The 20,889-nt window shown below is 37.5% G+C and overlaps 2 protein-coding genes across 8 annotated transcripts in view; both read left to right on the plus strand.

Moving 5' to 3' along the window:
• The window catches only part of LOC117205543 (fibroblast growth factor receptor homolog 1-like), a 113,636-nt gene extending 96,658 nt beyond the window's left edge, over positions 1–16,978 (plus strand). For 5 of the 7 annotated variants that reach the window (XM_033444053.1, XM_033444051.1, XM_033444054.1 and 2 more), the window contains 9 exons: positions 8,307–8,645; positions 9,227–9,619; positions 11,969–12,156; positions 12,780–12,912; positions 13,247–13,735; positions 13,951–14,449; positions 14,625–14,765; positions 14,854–14,959; positions 15,184–16,978. In XM_033444053.1, the coding sequence (XP_033299944.1) occupies positions 8,307–8,645; positions 9,227–9,619; positions 11,969–12,156; positions 12,780–12,912; positions 13,247–13,735; positions 13,951–14,449; positions 14,625–14,765; positions 14,854–14,959; positions 15,184–15,291 (2,396 nt within the window). In that variant the 3' untranslated portion in view covers positions 15,292–16,978. Of the gene's footprint in view, positions 1–4,910; positions 4,939–8,306; positions 8,646–9,226; positions 9,620–10,876; positions 11,059–11,968; positions 12,157–12,779; positions 12,913–13,246; positions 13,736–13,950; positions 14,450–14,624; positions 14,766–14,853; positions 14,960–15,183 lie in introns of those variants that run through there. The other 2 variants (XM_033444055.1, XM_033444050.1) reach the window with 2 other exon arrangements.
• A 642-nt stretch (positions 16,979–17,620) lies between these two features.
• On the plus strand, positions 17,621–20,341 carry LOC117205661 (polycomb group RING finger protein 3). The gene is made up of 5 exons (XM_033444302.1): positions 17,621–17,841; positions 18,189–18,479; positions 18,573–18,718; positions 18,794–18,937; positions 19,008–20,341. The coding sequence occupies exons 2-5, from the start codon at positions 18,203–18,205 to the stop codon at positions 19,131–19,133; spliced, it is 693 nt and encodes a 230-aa protein (XP_033300193.1). The 5' UTR covers positions 17,621–17,841; positions 18,189–18,202; the 3' UTR covers positions 19,134–20,341.
• Positions 20,342–20,889: the final 548 nt, after the last annotated feature.

The following is a 20,889-nucleotide window of genomic DNA, read 5'->3' on the forward strand; positions in this document are numbered from 1 at the left end:
CGAAAGGTGTGCAAAGAAGGCTTTTTCAGACGATCCGCAGATTTATTAGACGGAATTAATGCTCCGTGCGATCGTTACATGGTTCAACGTTGTCGAAACGGTCTCGCGGCCGATAATAATTATTTCCAATGATTCCGCGCGAAATGTCGCTGGCTAATTTAGTGGAACGAACTGAGAACGTTCTATATAGAGATTGAAACCGACAGTCGTAAATTACACGAGTAGCCCAGGTAACAGCGCTACGTTGCTTCCGGCGGGAATCGAGTTCTCGTTGCCTCGATCGAAAAAATCTTGTTCTCTTTTTTAATTTCGTTGCCTGCGCAGATCACGTGGTTTATTAAGCGTGAAATTCGTGCAAGTCCGCGACGGTAGCGTTAAAGGTAATTACGTATTTCTTTGGGCGTTGCTTTCTCGCTTTCGTTACGCTCTTGCAACATTCCTATCGCAATCTTGGTTTAGAAATTTGGTAAGCAAACGAATCGTTAAACGCGTCTAAATTGCTAAACACGTAATTTCTTTGATTACGAGGAAGCTATTGTAATCGAAGGATGCTCGTAGAAAATACTGTATATGGCAAAACTGGAGAATTTTGATTCTCTTTATTGTTGAGGAAAATATTAGGTTGGTATGATCACTGGTTCCTACATGCAAAGTTGGTACGACTTCTAACGACGCTCTTTTGTTTTTGGCGTCCGCCATGTGTTAATTATCTGAGTTCATGTGGCTGTACATGGTGGTGAAATATAGAATATATTCTGTATTTCATATCTCTGTGAATCAATTAAATATCGAACTCCAAAACCTACTTAATAACATTTATCGGAAGATGATCGAAGTAGCAATAAGAATACTGTGGTACAGAGTTTAAGTGCCACAGACAGATATTAAGTGCGATGGATAGAATGAAAAGTCGATAGAAACAAATTGATTTCAAGTAGTTGAACTTTAGTTCTTACGAATATAGTCATAATATAATTTACGAGACAATCGATTTTTAACAGAAATACTATGAAACGGTATTACAAGACAGGAGATCTATATATTATTTAGAATTTGTCCAGCTGGACATTTGGTAAATTTTTCTAACTTTATTGCTAAGTAACATGTGGATGGCTATTCCCAGTGGGATACCATCTCCGAGTTTCGCTATTTTATTTCTTTAGTGAGGTCAGTGGGGTGTTTTCTTCTTAGTCTTCTTCCTGTGAGAGTTTTGCTCGTTTCAGCAGCCAGCTGGTTTCGATGTTCTTTCCTTGATCTATAAATGAAGAAATTTTCTAGTCGAAATGTTGGAAATCTGAGTGACGAGTTAACTCGTTTTAGCCCAAAATAATAGGTGATATTTTAAGAAATGCTTCGGTAGGAAATTATAATTTGGGATTAAATTGTATATTGCTTCTTCACCGTAGAAATCCTTTGACGACGAGGCTAAAGGGGAAAATGGAAGAAAAGTCGGGCCACCGCATAATGGCACCGTAAAAGGGTGCACGTCTCACCCCAGACACGAATAAATAAACGTGGAAGCTCGCTCGCGTGGACAAACGAGGGATATTTAGGTCCCTGCCATTTAACTAAATGGCTAGTGCTCCCCAAACGAAATCACTATGATTTCTCACGTCCTATTCTAGCTATGTAGATCATACACGCGATCAATCATCGAATTTGCTGCCTACTATGCAATTGTTAATTCCGACGTCGACCAAGAATTATTGTGAATTATCTTGAAAATTGAAGAGACTGACGTCGGGATGAAATATCATTACGCAGAACGATATTTATCCGGTGAAATATAAAATGCAAAATAGAATTCGAACAGACTAATCGACCCTAAAAAAATATTCCACTCCCATTCTGTGGTTTTAGTTTCCTCGTCAAGACAATTCATCGTATAAAACGTAGAATAAAATTGTATCGGGATACAACTGATTTTAAAAATAGCTAATGTCCATTTGCATTTTGTACATTTCAATTTGCGAAGATAAGTATCGTAAAGACTATTTTTAGAAGATTGGCAACCAGAATATATTTAATTTGAATTTTCCCATTGAAATATTGTTAATGGTACGTACTGGATAAAATAAAAAATCGTCGAATTAAGATTTGACGAAGCTGGTGGATTTTATTTTATTTTATTTTATTAGGAAATTTCCTCGCTACCTGCATATTTTATTTTGTGTTTAATATCAAGAACGATCTTCCCAGCATAAAATACAGAACACAAATCAGAGTCGAACGATTTAATTTCAAACGCAACTTCAAACTATTGTGACCGCATATGACACAACGATGTCAGTCAAAGGATTAAAGAAAATGGAGGTTCGAGTCGCTCGCCAGAAATTGTTTACAACGATTCTCGTATTCGCGGATGGCCTTTCGTCCGAGTAAACCCGCCAGAAGCAGCGAGCTTTGACGAAAATGTAAAGGAGGAAGGAGAGGATCGAGAGAAAAGACAAAGAAGCCTCTCGGAATGTTTGTAGCTATTCGTGGCGCCTGGAACGAAACAGATGGCTGCGCGCGTGATGTCATACGCAGAAATCGAACTCCGTTCTACCAGTCAATAATCGATATTTTCTATTTCTCACACTTTCGAAAGTCTTCCGATCGATTTTTCTAACAATGTTGATATCTCATCGATTACTATGCGCTGTATTACAGAAATTATCTGAGATAAAAATAACGTTTAGTAATAAGAATTTTCCTTATATTATTAAGCAAAGAAGATAAGATATCGAGGATTTTTTTAATTCCCCGCTGGACTGTGACAATTAAACAACTTCTCTTAAACACGCCTGACCAATATAATTTTATTGCCAAGACGAAACAATGAAATTTTCAGCGCCTATACAAACCAGCGCGAACCTTCAAAATGTATCGCTTAAATTCTTTTTACGGATCCAGATAAAAAAAGATATAAAAAATGATCTTTGCTGTCCCGTTCGCGATTCCGACCAATCGCAACGTTTTCGAAATTTCTTTTACGCTTCGCCTGCTAAAATAATCCTTCGAACTTGTCGAGAAAGCTCGAGTTGCTGCGTTCGATTTGAAGAAAAAAGCAATAGAACTTAACGTCCGAGTATCAATGGCAGTGACTGCGTATTGAACGTTATTTGCAGATTTAATAGGAGAACCGAAAGAAAGAGAAGAAAATACGAGAATCAACGATCCACGCAACGAAGCAATTTTCAGACGCAGAAACAGAGAAAAGTAAAGGGAAGATCCTATTTCCATTCGAAGATTTCAATGCGCAAACCGGAAACTATCCGAATATCCGAAGATAAAATAAAACGCTCGCTTGGACATTGAGAAGCAGCGAACAAGCTACGTAAGTAACGAGTCGTCTGTTTGCTCGTGTGGTGTCTCCTCGGTCAAACAATCGGAGAACGTCCACGAGGCATCAAGTACAGCACGTGAGGACGCGTGTCCGAAAAAAGAAGCGGGAACGGAACTCGCAAAGACAATAAACTCGATGAACTTCCGTCGAGGGAAAAGAGAGCTCTCACGGACAATTAGTCGTTTGTACACGAACGCCGAGGATGTTTGGAGATAAGACAAAAGAAACGGAGAAAGCAAGGAGACGAAGATGCAACTGGAGTAGCTGCGGCTACGAAGCGCAGCAACATCGACTCCAGGAAATGGTGGGCGAGATGGAATTCGTTCTATGCTTCTAAAGACCAGATGATAAATAGTCTTTCAACGTGGCTAATTGCAGACACGTTTCGAGCATTTTGCAAGGTATTCGCGACTGTTGCTGTTGTAACGACGTAAATTAGGCAAATTGGCTAATTTCGTAGCTGTGACGGAGCAAGCGGAATTTATTAAAACGACGATTTCCACGTTTATCGCTCGAGATCGACGTTAATTGAAATAGTTAGGGTGGCCATTGAAAGGTATGTCAGGAGACTGAGTAGCATCGAGCAGGATACACGGTTTGCCATTTTGGTAAATAAAACGCGACTTTTGGAAAAATTGTCCGTTTCCGAAGGTAGAATTGTACGGGCGTTTAACGTCGATATCGATCGATTGAAATTTCTAATAGGTGTAAAGCATATGAAATCGGTAAAATGACAGATACTAATGGAGAAAAATATGTTGAGAAATATAAATGTTAAATGTACGTACCTCGAGAACACTTGGTACGTTCTCGTCATGATCGTCCGACGTTCAAACAAGTAAATTCGACGTGTCGAAATTCACTCAGTCGAATACCAATGATAGTTTCATGCCACGTGATAGTTAAATCAAGACGAAATATTCAAATTCTTCCTACGATTATTTGATTTTATTTCGCGTTACGACCGATAAGTAATCGACTGAATGATAGCTAAATACTCAAGTAGAAGCTGCGATTTTATTACAAATACAACCATCCTTACCTCACTTTGGTTACGCTATTTTGTCTTTCAAGGTGCCTGGTAGAAAGAGCGAGAAAGCTACTGTTTGCTTCGAAGAGTTTCATAACGAGTAGTTAAATAGAACCTAATTACCAAGAGTTAGCAACTAATAAAATACGAACGAAAACAACGAAACGAACGAGATGCAAAGTGTTTTAAAAAATATAAAACAGTATAACAGCGTATAAAACGTGTATACATCTGATATCGAATTAGCGATTAATAATCGATAATTAACAGAATTCCATCGGCATCGTCGCACTTGAAAGGCGCGAACAGACGTTCTATTCGAAACGATGGCGCGACCCGTGGCGGAGACGAGAGGATCGGCACAGACACCCTCGACAGATCTCTAAATTTAGTTAGACGCGTTTTACTGACGGGGAAGAGAGAACGGATCAACGTCGACGCAAACGAACGGAGAGGAAGAGGACACGATGGGACGTGGTTCCAGATGAAACGTCGGAAGGGGCAGTGTCGCGATTCTCGCCTGGCCAACGTCCAAATGGCGATACCTCGATCGCCCAAATGTCATGAATGGGTCGACCTGGTAAACGTTTCCCCGTGACCAGATTCTCGAAAGAGAAAGAGCTCGAACCGAGCCAAGTCCACGGCTCTCCGGTCGCGCCGAAGTTCAATCGATGTTCAAGGTTGAGAAATCGAGGAACGACGCTGACCGATTTTGCATCGCGCGATCGTCGTGTCAGCGGTTCACGCTTGCGATTAAAACGGAAAATTGTATTTCACGCCTTCTACTTTGTTATCGATTTTTGATGTAAGGTGGTGGAAATCGGTGTAAGGTATCGCGGAAATAAAAATCTGCGTTGCAGGAATATCAACGAGAGAAGTTCCAGGGTCGAAGAAAGTCTATCGGGGGCCTTCTGTTTCTTGAGAAAAGCGAGATTAAACGCGTTACTCTTTGAAATTTCCTGTCGAGTTTGAAGTCGTTTATTCTTACGGTTGAATAAATTTGTAGAAGCAGATCGAAGCAGATTCTAATTGATTCGTTAGTAAGCGTTGGTACGTGTTCCAGTAACGTAACCGACGTGGTGATATCTGTTTAATGGCGAGAACGTATTCCTTTAATTAAATAAAACAACGCATTACATAGATTGGCATCAGTCAATAACGAAAAAGTATTGGGTGGAATGAAACACACCGTCAGGATATGGTAAACGATGAAGGAAATAGAAGAGAACAGAGTCGTATGACAAATGATATCTATGAAACTGAGTAATGAAACGCCAGCGAACATCATTTTTCAGTTACAAATATTCTCGACAAGCTGTATTATTGAACGAGCAATAAAATATCCTAAGGATTAAAACTGATATGTTTTACTGGCAGGAGTAAAGGAACAACCACCACCTTGCTGTAATATATTACAAGACCAAAGAAATTCCATCGGACCGTAGAATAAAAACAGTTGTTAAATCTTAGCAACAACGATGCACTCGATGTCGCGAGAATCGATACGTTATCGTTCGATCGTCGTATCGTCGAAAATTTAATTTCAATTAAATCTATCACGCCGCCCGAAGGATTTAATTACCAACGATCAAAGATAAAATGGATTAAAAGGCTATGATGATCGCGCGGCACGACGATATCGGGCAATTACTTCTCATCTACGTGAGCTGTAATTCTAGAAAAATCGTTGCAGAACTAATAATTACAAGGCTCGAGCCATCAATTTATAAGAGAAATCGATCGACAATTTGTTACAGTGAACGAAGCCCGTGTAATTGAATATTAGCAGAGGATGGAGAAAATAAATTTCTGAAATTGCGGTTAATATCCATTAACCGCGGTTAACGAGTCGACGATAACTAGGACGAGGTTGTTGTGACAACTGGAAGCGGTTACGATCGATGATCGAGGTTTCCTCGGAGGCGGAGAAAGGATATGATTGATGAATCGGTGGTAGAGACGAAGCGCATATCGTAAATAGCTGTCGATCTGACTAGGAAGTTTCAAACAGCTAAAACTGCAGTTAATGGAAATTCGTATTTTTCTGAATACGTAATACTGAAAGAATCCTCGTCAGATATTCCTCTTGCACGCTGTATATTATTATTATTATTTGTTTATCGCAACGAGATTCAAAGTCTGGTACGATCTCTGTTACAAACGTGCACGTTTGACATAATTGTAATGAAATATAGGGAAATATGACGTGATATTAATATACTGTATAACACGATAAATAACCTGATATAATATATCGTAGTATAGCATAGTGAATTTCAGGTTCGACTTTGGTCTTTGTATATTAATTGCAGATCTTTTTATTGCTTGAGCTTTCTTTGTTTCTAACTTGGCCAAGAGGATACTCCTGTTAGATTGTTTGTTTGCTTTTTTTTTACGAAGAAAACTGTAACAGTGTTTGCAATGAAACTTGCAGAGTATATTTTTGCATATGTCAATAGCATGTGTCATTTTTCTTGTCGAGAAGAAATTAAAATTGACGGCATTGTATGCCCTCGTACGCAATTGGCAAAAGGACCTCGTCTCATGGAGTCCACGATTGCGGTCGTTCTAGTCGTTTAAAATAAAAAATTCAAGGAGATCGTTAATTAGGATGAGTTTGACTGTATCGCGAAACTAGGACGAAAGCAAAAAGTCGATAATTAAAAGAACGACGACCCTATCAAGTTCGATCGTCGATCTTCTCCATGTTTCTTTAACATTCAAAGGCTTAAATAAACAGAAAAAAGGAAGGTATGGAATTTGTTCTTGTTCAGACTATAGCGATATACGCGTGGAAGATTCACACCAAATCTTGAGCCAATTGGTCGAGTAGATTTTATGGTACCGTGAACGCCGTGTTGAAAAATAACAGACCTGAGAGAAACGTGTTTAAAATGTTGTGTATCGATGATAATTATTCTAAAAATCTTTCGAACGTTCGTAACTTCGTTGATTAATCTTACATTTCTCAGAAATCCATAAAAATCTACGGCTTACTCGTAGACGCTCTAAATAAGAAAGAAAATGATTCTTGGAAGAATTGAAGTTTTCCAAAAATGGTACTGCGTCCTCGAATTAGAAGTAGCGGTTTTTAATTAACATACAACACGATGTACGTATACGTATGTTGCTTCTTAAAGAGAAGCTAATTACGACTCAGCGAAGATCAAACTGAGATGCAAAAATTCAGAAGGTCGCGTTATCCTTCGTTTGGCATTTGTTTGGCGGATCATTTTCAGAACGTCCCTTCTGTGAAGATACCACGTGTCCGCTATTAAGTACGCATCGCAATGGAGAATTGCTTTCCTAAATAAAGGATTCTACGCGTAAGTTGTGCGTAGCTAAGAGAATCGACGTGAAATATCGAATTGCGATACTTTGGCGCAATTTTAGCGGCGTTTATTACGGCCACGATTCGCGGAAGAATCGAATTAGAATCCGCGTTAGGCTGCCAAGTAGCGAAAGCTGTCGGTTTATCTTTCGTGAACTTGGTGCCGAGGAAGCGTACTACGAGCCATGTTTCGCGTCTGTGGCGCTAAATAATCTGGATAGAATCCCATTAATACAGCTTTCACGTGTTTTGCTGAAGAGATACCTAACGATCTTCGCATCGTCGTACGACAAGCTTGTAATTTCATTGCGAAACTTCGAATTACATCGCTCGATACAATTAACACTAGAACTACCACGCCACTCAAATTGACTGGTTTTACAATTTTATTTTAAAATTCCTACTTTATGCTACATTTTTTCCACAGTGATGTAATGACTTTCGCAACGATAACTAAAAGAATAATATAATGAACTTTATTTCGTATTTTATGTATTCAAACCTGACATAATTTTGTATCAAGGCTACTTTTACCAATGCGACCTAATAATAAATAAATGATAATATGAATTTTTTTTAATAAAACATATGAAATATGAATTGTCTTCGTTTCACAGATCTGAATCATCCCGACACGGTGATTGTGTCAATCGGTGAGAAGCTGATCCTACGATGCTCGTCGAGTTCGAACGCGGAGACGATTTGGTACAAAGGCGACGATATTTTCCGACCATCGTCGCCAAGAATTCGATTAATGAAACAGACGCTGAGGTTCAAGTACATCGAGCCCGAGGACGCAGATTCGTACAGTTGCCTGGTTGGATCAAACATGACGAACGAATGGAGGAACGTGACGATACGAATAGAATTGTTGCAGAACGACGAATACCAGCACGAAACCGAGAGACTGGAAAGACACGAGGAGGAAACGAACGAATTGGAAATCGAAGCGAGAAGTTAGTACTCGGATTTTCTTCGCTTTTCAACCTTGGACAGTTGTTCGTACTTTGTATCGACGATATCAAACAAAATTTGATTAAAAATTCGCGATCGCTTATTAGTTACATTTTCTACGTAATTTGTTATTTATAATTTGAAAGTTATAGCGCAAGAATCGATAATAATATTCCTTAGCTCTGCAAAAGGATAATAACGTTACCTATCCTGCGCCTCTTTCGTCAGTTAATTCTAAATCACCTTCATATCGTTGGAAATCTCTAAAAATTCCAAACAGCTTCAAAATATCTTTGGAAACCCTTCGTTTTAAATAATTTAGGAATTCGTAGAAATAATTTCGTTTCGCTCTTCCTGCATTGTATCATCCATAAAATTGAAGAAGTCAGATTACTTCAAAAATCCACTCCCTTTAATGCGAAATTCCAATCGATGTTTCTTCCCTTTCCAAAAGTCCCTTTTCAAGTATTACAAGTTTAACCTGACGCTGCTATCTTTCGTTTAAACGAGTCAATTCTAGATCCTCCAGTTAATTTGTCGAATTAATTCTGAATGAAAGAGAACACGAATCTCGGTGTCACAGATTTGCCAGAAACGCGATCGTTGCACCTGGAAAGCGAAAACGCGGAGGTCGACCTGGACAACGAGAAACTGGAGAACGAAACAGCCGGTGAACACAACAACACCGCTCCCGTACGAGCACCGTCGTTCAATAAAAGCGTAGAGATGCCAAACGTGGTCGTGAAACCTGCTGGCAACATGTTACGTTTACGGTGTCCAAGCTTTGGCAACCCAAGGCCGAACATCACATGGTACAAGAACAACGAAGAACCAAAAAGAACGCTTGGCACGGTGGTTATGTCTAAGTGGACCTTTAGATTGGAGGATCTAGTGCCTGAAGACAGCGGCAATTACACTTGCGTGGTGTGCAACGAGCTGGGATGCATCAATCGCACGTCCAAAGTTGAAATTGTCGGTGAGTATCGTATTTTTTATCTTTCTATTTACTAAAACGTACAGCGTAATGGAGAAGTAAGAGTAACGTTGAAATGAAAAAGTAAAGTGTAATGTTGAAATTGTCAGTGAGCCGCGTTCAGTGCATCGTGCTTTTTATTTATTTTTCTTTTTTCTTATTTATTGGAAGGATGCTATGTATAATGGGAAAGCGAATGTAGCCTTGAAATTGTCAGTGAGTAAACGAGTGTCTCATTTTTTTCTTCTATTTATTGGAAAGATCTCTCGTCTGTTTTCTTTTCATTAAAGCAATTCGGGGAACGATAGTACAATGGGGAAGCAAAAATTTGTGTTTTCTGTTAGTTAGCTTTTGTTGAATTAGCTGCGACGAAGTTAGAATAAACGAAGTAAGCTGTAGTGGAACGATGTTGTAGGTTTTAAAATGAAAAAAGAATCGCGGTATTCAGCGACCAGGAAGTTTCTAAATTTCGCAATATCGTTTTATATTATCATTTGCTATATGTTCTTCGATGGAAAATATTACGACATATTCAGTGATTATGTAAAGAAAGAAGGTTTCTTAAACCCATACAATTTGCACCTATTTTTCATTGGGAACAGTAACAATCAACGATAACAATCGAAGAAGGATATTTCGAAGAAGGACATTAACGACCATTAATCACTGTGCAATTTCTATGTTCGGTCAAATGATTTTAAATTACCATTTGCACCTTCTCCAATGGAAATACCAACCATTGAAAGATTCCTATGACACCGGGTAGCACGAAGAAATGAATCACGACGTTGGATCATTGCAAACTTATCAAATCTCATAACATTTCTCACGTTACTATCTACCATCCATCTTTCACTGGAAATGCCATCGATTAGAAATTTCCAGCGATCGCGTTGCGTAAAAGAAGAACATTTCTAAAGGAAAGTTTCTAAAAATTCCATATCTTTTTACATTATCGCTTGCTACACGTTCTTCGCTCGACGAAAGGAATCAGCACATTAGATTGTCATAAGTAAACTGCGGATCTTTATACATTTATGAGCAATTTGATACATTGAAAGTGTAATTTTTACTGAGTAAAACAATTCTCTACTGGGGTTTTATTTTTTAAATTAAGTATAAATATCCACAGTCTAGCCATGATTAACATAAACGTGCTCCGCTGGAAATACTATCGATGAGAAATTTCCAACGACCGCCTAGCATAGAAAAGAAGGGATCACGACATTAAACAGTCGTGAATTTTCATTGCATCTATAGAGCGTTTCCCTCATAAACCATACATCAACGTGGATTTCCCGAAGAACGTAACCGCGGCGGTGAACAGCACGGTGACGTTCAAGTGTCCGATCGTGTCCGATCTCGAACCGTATATACAATGGCTGAAAGTAGTCGAGTACCCTGGTGACCAGGAGAATTCACCGACCGGCATTCTTCTTCAGGTACAGACAGACCGGATTGCTTAGATGGTGGAGGTTCCTGTGTCTTCTCGATGGATTCATAATCATCGCTTTAATTCTCCACTTTCGAATAAGAACTGTACATATTGTTTAGGTGGTGGAGGTTCTTGTGTCTTCTCCATGGATCTTTAATTATCGCTCTAATTCTTGATTTTTAATTAAACACTACTTGTATAAAATGATTATGTATAATAATGTATACAAGGTTTTATGTAAAACAAGACAGATTCCAAGGGATTCTGGTGATATGTGAACTGTCTGCGGCGATTTTTAAATAATATCCTAGTGACTAACGATACGGTGAAGGAAACATGTGCCGTTTGGTATTTCAGGTGCTGCCACGTGGATTGTTTCATTTTGTTCTTTTTTTACGTTTTAATAATGTCATGTTGCTGTATTCTATCTTCTTTTTTCTTCCGATCTGTTTCTTCGATATTCGACGATCGAGGTCTCTTGAGATCAAGCTTACTTGTAGAAAGATCGTAATAGAAGAAACTGACATGATGTAATAGACATTTTTTACGTGTTATTTCATTCCTTGCTTCTTAATGAATTAAAAAGTACTCGAACTAACTAATATTCCACACAAACGCGCACAAAATTTCTTTAAATTTTCTTCGTTCTTGATTACTTTGAAATTATTTGAATGTCTTTGAGAATCTTCAAAAATGATGAGAAAAATTGTACAACCTTAATTCTCGAAATCTTAGAAATATAATCATAGAATTCCTTAAACCATGAAAATAATTATAATCGTTATTAATAATATTCGATCTCTGTAATACAAGTTTGATGCAATAGTTTGATCTCGAGAGATTTCTTTTCATCTCTTTCTATTCTCTGATACACTGGAGCTTGGTAAAAAAGGTGGTTGGGTCTATTTTTCCTGTAGAGAGCGTGAAACATCGGCCGATACTGACCAGGCCTCCAAGAAACACGACCGTTCTGATAGGAGGCAACGTTACTATGACCTGCGAGGTTCTGTCGGACGCGCATCGTCATCTTGAATGGTATCACGGTTATCACACGTCTTTCGACACTGTCAACAAAACCAATCAAAGTTTCCGGGTGGAGGTCAAGGTGGGCACGTAGAACTACTTGAAATTGCATGCAACACACTCTTATTTTCGTTTATACGCTTCCGCTTCTTATGTCGTCAATAGATCAAAATTAATTTAAAGTTTAAATGTGGCTAAAGCTATTTTTCAAGTTTCCTTGTTTGCGATCCTAATAACACTTTCTTTAACTCTAACTTTTTCTTATCCGATGTTCTTCGATTTTGCATTGGTTCTGTTAAAGTCTGAGCTACTATTACATAAACGTCAGTTTTGCATTTTAAACATAGTGTTATTCTTCTCATTGCTATGAAACGTAGAATTATGGAACAGAATATTACTTTCATCAGAAGATCTAAATTGCACAGTATGATAAGATTGCAAGTAAATTTCATTTTATTTACAAGCTATCTTTGTACGTTTTCAAGTATCAGAATCGCTTAATTTTCATTCAATTGCAGTTAGCTTCATATTTATAAAGAAGATCATTTCTCTGTAGTTCTTTAAACTGAAACTATGCCATAACTAAAATCGAAGACAACCTTACAACCATTTGCTAAATCATCCCCTTACTTAATCATCTCCTACTCAAAGCAACGAAGCTGTAATCCTCCATTTCTCTAAATCCTACTGAATTCTTTCCAACAGGCGGAAGGCGCGGACAATCCAGAAGTACTGAAGCTATACAACGTGACACAGAAGGACGAGGGGTGGTACACCTGCATAGCGCAGAACGCGTTGGGAGAAACCTTCAGCAGTGCCTATCTCCGAGTAGTCGAATGTACTTGAAACTTTTTGTAATAATAAAAATCCCTTTTCCTTAGTTTTGTTCCTTAGTTATGTTTAGAAGGAGATATAATTGACATCTTTGCAATGGATTCTGCTCTTTCTCAAAATTGTCCAATAAACTTCATTATCTTGCTATATTTGCAAGAAGATTATCGCGTTCTGCCTAAAAACAGAAACAGTAAAAATTTCTCTATAAAATTAAAGAAGTATCTCTAGTATTCTAAACGTATACCAAGAAATTTGCATACTCAAACACCTTATAACAATCTTGCCTTTTTGGTCTGTCCATCGTCCCCAATTCTAATAAACATTTCTTCATTCTCCAGCTTTGGAGGACCATGGAATACCATTGACAGCGAAACCACAAATTCTCGTGAACGTTCTCGCCGCTGTCCTCTTCATCTTCTTCGCCGTGGGCGTGGTGGTGGTAATATACATTTTCCATCGTCTGAAACGCGAGAAAATGAAGAAGCTGCTGGCCATAGAGACGGCACGTGCCGCAGTCGTGACTCAATGGACGAAGAAAGTGATCGTGGAGAAGCAGAACTTAGTAAACGCGCAGAACGTTCAAGAACCGTTGCTGATGCCCGTGGTGAAGATCGAGAAACAAAAGTCGACTGTCGCCGCGGAGGACAGCAATGGAGGAAGTATCTCGGAGTACGAACTTCCGGTGGACAGTGCTTGGGAGTTGCCACGAGAACATTTGACTTTGGGAAACACCCTGGGCGAAGGCGCATTTGGAAAAGTCGTGAGGGCGCAAACAAATACTGGAAAACCCGGGATTCCTTGCGTCGTAGCTGTGAAGATGCTGAAAGGTAGACGCTTTATCCGACGCTTCGTTCTGATCTGATCGAAGTTGCTTGAATTCCTCGTTATGATTTTGCTAGCTTCGCTCCTTCTTCACGTTTTTCATTCTTTCTCGCTCGAACTCCTTTTTCATTCGATTTTCATCAAAACTATCTAAAAATGATTCTAATCCATGCAAAAAATCTAATTTGACCTAATTACCCAGTGACTAATTTCTCCACAGAGGGTCATACCGACGCGGAAATGATGGACTTGGTATCTGAGATGGAGATGATGAAGATGATCGGCAAGCACGTGAACATAATCAATCTGTTAGGAGCCTGTACACAAGGCGGGCCATTGTACGTGGTCGTAGAATTCGCTCCGCATGGAAACCTTCGTGATTTTCTACGGGATCACAGACCTTCCTCTGGATACGAACCGACCATTGGCCAAGAACCAAAAGAGAAAAAGACTCTCACCCAAAAGGACCTAGTATCGTTCGCCTATCAGGTAGCTAGAGGGATGGAATATTTAGCGAGCAGAAGGTGTATCCACAGGGATTTGGCTGCCAGGAATGTTTTAGTCAGTGATGAATATGTTTTGAAGATCGCTGACTTTGGTCTCGCTAGAGACATACACTGTCACGACTACTACAGGAAAACCACAGACGGAAGACTTCCAGTTAAGTGGATGGCACCCGAAGCTCTCTTCCATCGAGTTTATACCACTCAGTCCGACGTGTGAGTATAAGAAATATTCTTAGTAATTGGATAAATATTCATTTGTTGTAAAGAATTATTTATCTTTTCGAAAGTATAAAATCGAATGAGTCTGATAACGTCTAACAAAGTGTCCCTAACACTGGTATCATTTATATTCGTTGACTAATTTGAGTCTATCGTCGTAATGTTTCAGATGGTCGTACGGGATTCTGTTGTGGGAGATCATGACACTGGGTGGTACCCCATATCCGTCCGTACCATCCGTAGAAAAATTGTTCCAGTTGCTAAGAACTGGCCATCGAATGGAGAAACCACCGTGTTGCTCCATCGAAATGTAAATGCAACTTTTACAATTTACCATGCGTTTTTCATCGTGACGGAATACTAATACGCGATACTAATAAAACGAAACAACGTTGCAGATACATGTTGATGAGGGATTGCTGGAGTTACCAGCCTAACGAACGACCAATGTTTGGGGAACTGGTCGAGGATCTCGATAGGATATTAACGATAACTGCGAACGAGGTAAGAAACTCGAAATATTCTCTGAAAACCGAGACTGAGATTTTGAAGTTCCTTTCAAGCAGAAGAGAATTTCCAAGCTTCAATGATTTACATAATCATTCGTTTGCCTTGCGCGAGAATTACTCGGTCGTTCGATTATTTCTTCCAATCTTCGAATCTCAGTTATATTCAAAATAATCCTAATGTGTTTGGAATTTGAGGAACGATGTAACGTATCGTTTTAGGAATACTTGGACCTTGGCCTCCCGCAGCTAGACACGCCGCCGTCCAGTCAAGAGTCCAGCGAAGCCGACGACGACGAGGGCGAAGAAAAATTCCCTTACCTACTGTGAAAATCCCACGAACGATCGGTTTTCGCCGAAGATTGTGTAAAAACTCTGAGAAAGATCCGGAATGGACAACGAACGAAAGAAGCGCAGAAGATAGAAGCACGAGAAGGACGAGGGGTCAGATGCGAAGAAGAGAACGAACGAAGATCACGAAGAAGAGAAAGCTATTTTATAGTCGAAGAACGCTGGTGAACGAAAGTCGATCTACCGACTGACCTAGCGAACACGCCAAATAATATAAATCAGTATTGAATTGTTTAGCGCGTATTCCGTAGAATTTAAGGAAGAAGAAAAAGAAGAAGGAAGAAAGTAACGATCGAGGAAGAAAACTCCGGCCTTCGAGGAGACTGATTTTCTTACGAACAACATTGTATTTATTTTCCTGTTATCTTTATATCCTGGGAAATCGATTACTATTATGGAACGTGCGTTTGTTCCACGTGATTCACGTACACGCGTTTCTCAGGTTTCTGTCGTAACAGAATCGTATCGAAGACTTTTGCTGCACACCTGAACTACTATGGCAGCCGAAGCGTGAGATATATAATAAAGAATAAAATTTCTTACAAAATATTCACGTCCAATTTTGTACATGTTATACTACCGTGCCATTGATAAGTGCCTTGGGAAGATGAATGAAAAGAGAATGAGAGAGAGAGAGAGAGAGGAGATGGAAGGAAAGTTCCGCCAGGGCTTCTTGTATTCGTTAATATGAAGAGAAGAAGAAACACGTACATATATATGTATATGGTGCATCAGGTTTGCACAGAAGAGATACCTGATCTACAGGATCATCTCGAAAAGTGTTTGTAACTAGTCAATTAATAAAACCTGTACGTTTCTCTGTAACATAGCTCGAACTCGGTTATTAAAGTATAATGATATGTATTATGTTAGCGTTTCTACGTGAATGGACTCTAGTGGACAACGAGCGCGAATCTTCGAATTTTTGTAGAAAGATGGAAGAAGATTGTAGATTGTAAGTGAATGATACGATTCGTCGAGTTTTTAATCGTCTTTTCTTTTTTTTTTTTTTTTTAACACGCGAGTTTCTACGTTGTGATCCGAACGGGAGTGTCTTCGTCGAGGAGGGACGAGAACGATTCAAAGGATATTGTACAGTTTCTTGACAATACGACGGAAGACAATTTTGCACATGACAAATGTTAAAAAAAAAAAAAAAATAAGAAGAAGAAGGAATTGAAAAAAAGAAGATAGAGAAGAAGATGATGGAGAGAAAATTCATTGCATCGTCCACGTGGATGTAAAATGCATAAAGATGTATAAATGGTGCATGCGAGAGGTGCTTAGTAGTAGATAATTTATTTCTCTGTATATTGTTACTTAGGATGTATTTTAGGATGTCGTTAACACTATTGTTTTTTTTTTTTTGTATTATTATAGAACGAATGAGGCGAGATACGTGTAAAATATAGAATGGAGATTAATCAATTGATCAACGAAAATAATATACAAAAATGAGAGAAGATTCTTTGTACATAGCACCGATCTGTTTATTTAAAAGTTTTTCTCAACTTTTTCTTTTTCGTTTCGTTACCCAGCACCTAAAGGTAGCCAGTAAATCAGCATTTACCAAGGTAGATTGTATGTATAGTCTGCATAAATATTGGATTATTATTGTAACGTGAGTTTCGTCTCGAATAAATCACTGGAAACTGTACCCACATTACTCAATGTCTACATTTATTATTTCCAGACGTTTTCGCATGGTTTTTGCAATTTTCACGGTTCTTATTAATTTTAGATGTTACAAACTTGGGATTCTGAGAAGGATTGAGAAACGTCGAACGAATTTTCACAATCTAAATATATATCGTCATTCTAAATCGAATCTTTGCAATTACTAAATTATTATTTTTGAGAAAATTCCCTAGGGTTATTGTAATTAGTGGGCTGAAAATCATAATGCTATAGGTTGCTTCAATGCTATTTTTCTTTTAATGTTATATACATAATAATCGGTTATAAAAACATTTCGTAGCAGAAAACGAAATTATAACTAATAAACTATATTAATTATTTAATTAAGGTTGAACAATGAACTAAGCTAAAAACCGTATGACTAACTCATATTTATTAAATGTTTACGATTAAGAAAAGAAACAAATACAAAATCCTTTCAAGTATCTCTAATTAATATAGGTTGAAATCAAACGAGTCACGCGCGCGTAAAAAATAGATATGCATGCATCGACACGGTTAAACGAATAAACAAATTAGTTTATGATTGATCGAGGACATATTGAGGGCATTGGAGAACTCCCCACCACCAAACGAAACCGCGTGTCCAGAGATGAGCTAACCCATAAGACAAACGATGGCGCTGAGATCAGTTCGTTTTGTTGTCATGAGTCACATTTACACTAAGTTGTTTTTACCAGGTTTTTAGTCGAACATTTAATTTTGTATTCCTCCATTTCGCTTCGATTCAACGACAAAACATGCCAAGAATAATACGGACCATTCGAATGAATCTTCCTAACGAATAACACGAGTGATAGTTGCCATTGTGTGCTAACACTCGACATTCAGGTTAGAATCCGATAACCCACTTTTTACTGAGCTCAGTACTTATTTTCTCCTTCAGATCGTTGTGTAATAACCTTTATTTTATTTCCTTACAAATTTTAAACGATTTAAACCATGTGTCAGTAGAACGAATTCTATGAGTTTTACGTATTGCCAAATTTTGGCCATTTCTATAATAATGTTATTCGTGTACCATTATGTCAACAGTTACTTTGGAGCTTTTCTTTTTTTTTTTTTTTTGGAAAATAATAGTATCGTGAATTACTGTGTAAGATTTTAGTCTTATAAAGTAACAGGTTTAGAACGATTTGATAGCATTGAAATCTGATCGCATTTGTATGATGTCTCAGGTAATATTTATTAAATGGTGATTACCAGTGCCATGGAGAGGAGAATCAAGTTGAAAACACTAAACAGCCACATAACGTGCAAGATATGCAAGGGATACTTGATAGATGCCACTACTGTTACCGAGTGTTTACACACATTTTGCAAAAGCTGTCTAGTAAAACATTTAGAAGAGAAGCATACCTGTCCAACATGCCAAATTGTCATACATCAGTCACATCCCCTCCAATATATTAGCTTTGACAGAACTATGCAGGATATTGTCTACAAATTAGTTCCTGATCTTCAAGAGAGTTAGCATTGTCTTACCATTAATAAAACTGATAAGATAACTTAAAAATTCTCTATAACTGACAACACGATTAATCTGGTATATTTATCTTCAGATGAAATTAAAAGGGAAAGAGAATTTTATAGAGCCAGAGGTTTACCTTGCCCTAAAGATATCCTACCAAATGCTGGAGATGTTGAGGAAGAAAAGGCAACAGCTGATGCACATGCAGAATCAGACTATCACCGTACTGATGAGCAGGTAAAGAGAGATAAAAATTGTTTACTCTATATTTGAATAAGTTTTGATAATTATAAACAGCAAATGTTTTCACAGGTTAACGTATGTTTGGAATGCATAAATACAAGCTTGAAAACTTTAAAACGAAGATTTATTAGGTGCTCTGCCCAAGCAACCATTACACATTTGAAAAAGTTTATTGCCAAGAAAGTGTTAAATGGAATGGAAAAATATCGGGATGTGAGTAAAAATTATGAAAAATTCATATCATAATTTATATTGCATTACTAATTAATGATGCTCTTTGCAGATTGATATATTGTGCAATGATGAATTATTAGGCAAGGACCACACGTTGAAATTTGTTTATGTAACAAGATGGAGGTTCCGGGACCCACCTTTAAGGTTACAATATAGACCACGAATAGACATATAAGACTAATATCTCTATGTTCGATATGCGATGAAAATCACAAAAAATCTTGTACCTATTTTATACATTTGCTAGTTCTATCCGTGTATTGCTCGTCATAGTACTTATTTCTGTGTTTTTGGCACAGTAAAGAAATTTAATTCCGAGAATAATTTCCTGCGACGAAACAGAGTTGCTTTACACCTGCAATTTTCTATCCCAGCAATAGAAAGAATTGCTTTAACCAGATTACCAATAATCATTAACACGGCATATTGTTACAATAGCAATTCTATACATTCGATTATCATTTTATTCCTTTCTAGTTAAAGTTTGGGATCGTTTGCATATTATCTTCGATTGAGTTACATTAACTCGCCTTTCTTATGTTCGTTACGAATTATTGATCTATATTTGTGTAACGCATAAATATAAGTAGATGAAGAAATCATAGCGACACTGTGACAACGAGAAGGTAACTTTTTCGTTCGCTGGCAGTATCGCTAAATGCGATTCTAAATATTTAGTTTTATATTACCGTGACGCACCTTGCGTGTTCTCGTATCGATCCTTTATAAGTAATGTTTTTAGTTCGGAGATACAGAAATAGCAATCGGTATGTGTCACGGATAAAAATTTGTTGCTTTCCCGCGCATGGCAACGGAACAAAAGATCATCTTTCTTATTGTAATCTTAAGACGTAGATTTCTTTTTATACATACCCTAATTGTATATAGAATATTTTTGACAGAATCCCGAATATTTGACAGAATATTGCGCGTAGACACAGCTTTGTATTAGAGAGAGGGGAAAAAATGGAAAAAATAACCTGGGTCTAAGTACTGGAAGATTTGGACCCTTTTAACTTTGTATGTTTATGCGCTGTACACATTCTAATTCAGGCCCCAAGTTTCACTCAATACCAGGATACAAAAGAATTTTATCAAACATATTTTCTCGAGGGATTTGATAAGGACAACGATGCGTTGAGTGAAACAGGCAGGGCCACATATCGCTTAGTAGTTGAATGAACTTGTTTTGGCGAACAGTGTAAAGTGAAGGAAACAAAGTCGTGTGATTGTATATAAATATTCTAGAGGGAAGAAATAAATAAAGTACAGTTTACTTTACAAAGTAACGGCATTTTATGTATGCCAAGACTTGTATGTTGTACACTATGTGTGTATCTCCATAAATTATTAAATAAATATTATGTTTTGTACAGTATCAACTGAATCGATTAACAAGAATTCAATTATCATCAAAAAAATAAGAAACTTATAAACTGCGAATGTTTATGCAAATTTATATCTTTGTATGCAGTGGCTACAAAAAATATTTGCATATATTCTTATTTTCCAATGAAACATCTTTTTATCAGGTTCTATATTTAATTGTTATTATACTAACTTTTGTAGTCATATGAAAGTATCACTAAATAATATGAACCTTACTGTGCTTGCATTTAATTAATTAATATATAAATACTATAACAAATATAATGTGCAAATTCAGGGTGATTTATAGATGTATGTTAGTATTTCAGAAAATGAATCTACATAATAAAATAAATAATGAAATTTATATGAACATTTGCTCTACGTATCTTGGTTTTTGAGTTCATATGATGTGTTTTACTTATTTTAATGTGTAGATTCGTCCCTTAAAGTATTGACACTTATCAGTCACTTTTTATAGTTACTGTTTGAATATTTTATATATTTTTGAACATTACGTGTATTTTGTACATTATTACATCTATAAATTTGTATAATATATG

Source organism: Bombus bifarius, unplaced genomic scaffold (assembly GCF_011952205.1).
Source record: "Bombus bifarius isolate JDL3187 unplaced genomic scaffold, Bbif_JDL3187 scf7180000007992, whole genome shotgun sequence".
Taxonomy (NCBI): Eukaryota; Metazoa; Arthropoda; class Insecta; order Hymenoptera; family Apidae; genus Bombus; species Bombus bifarius.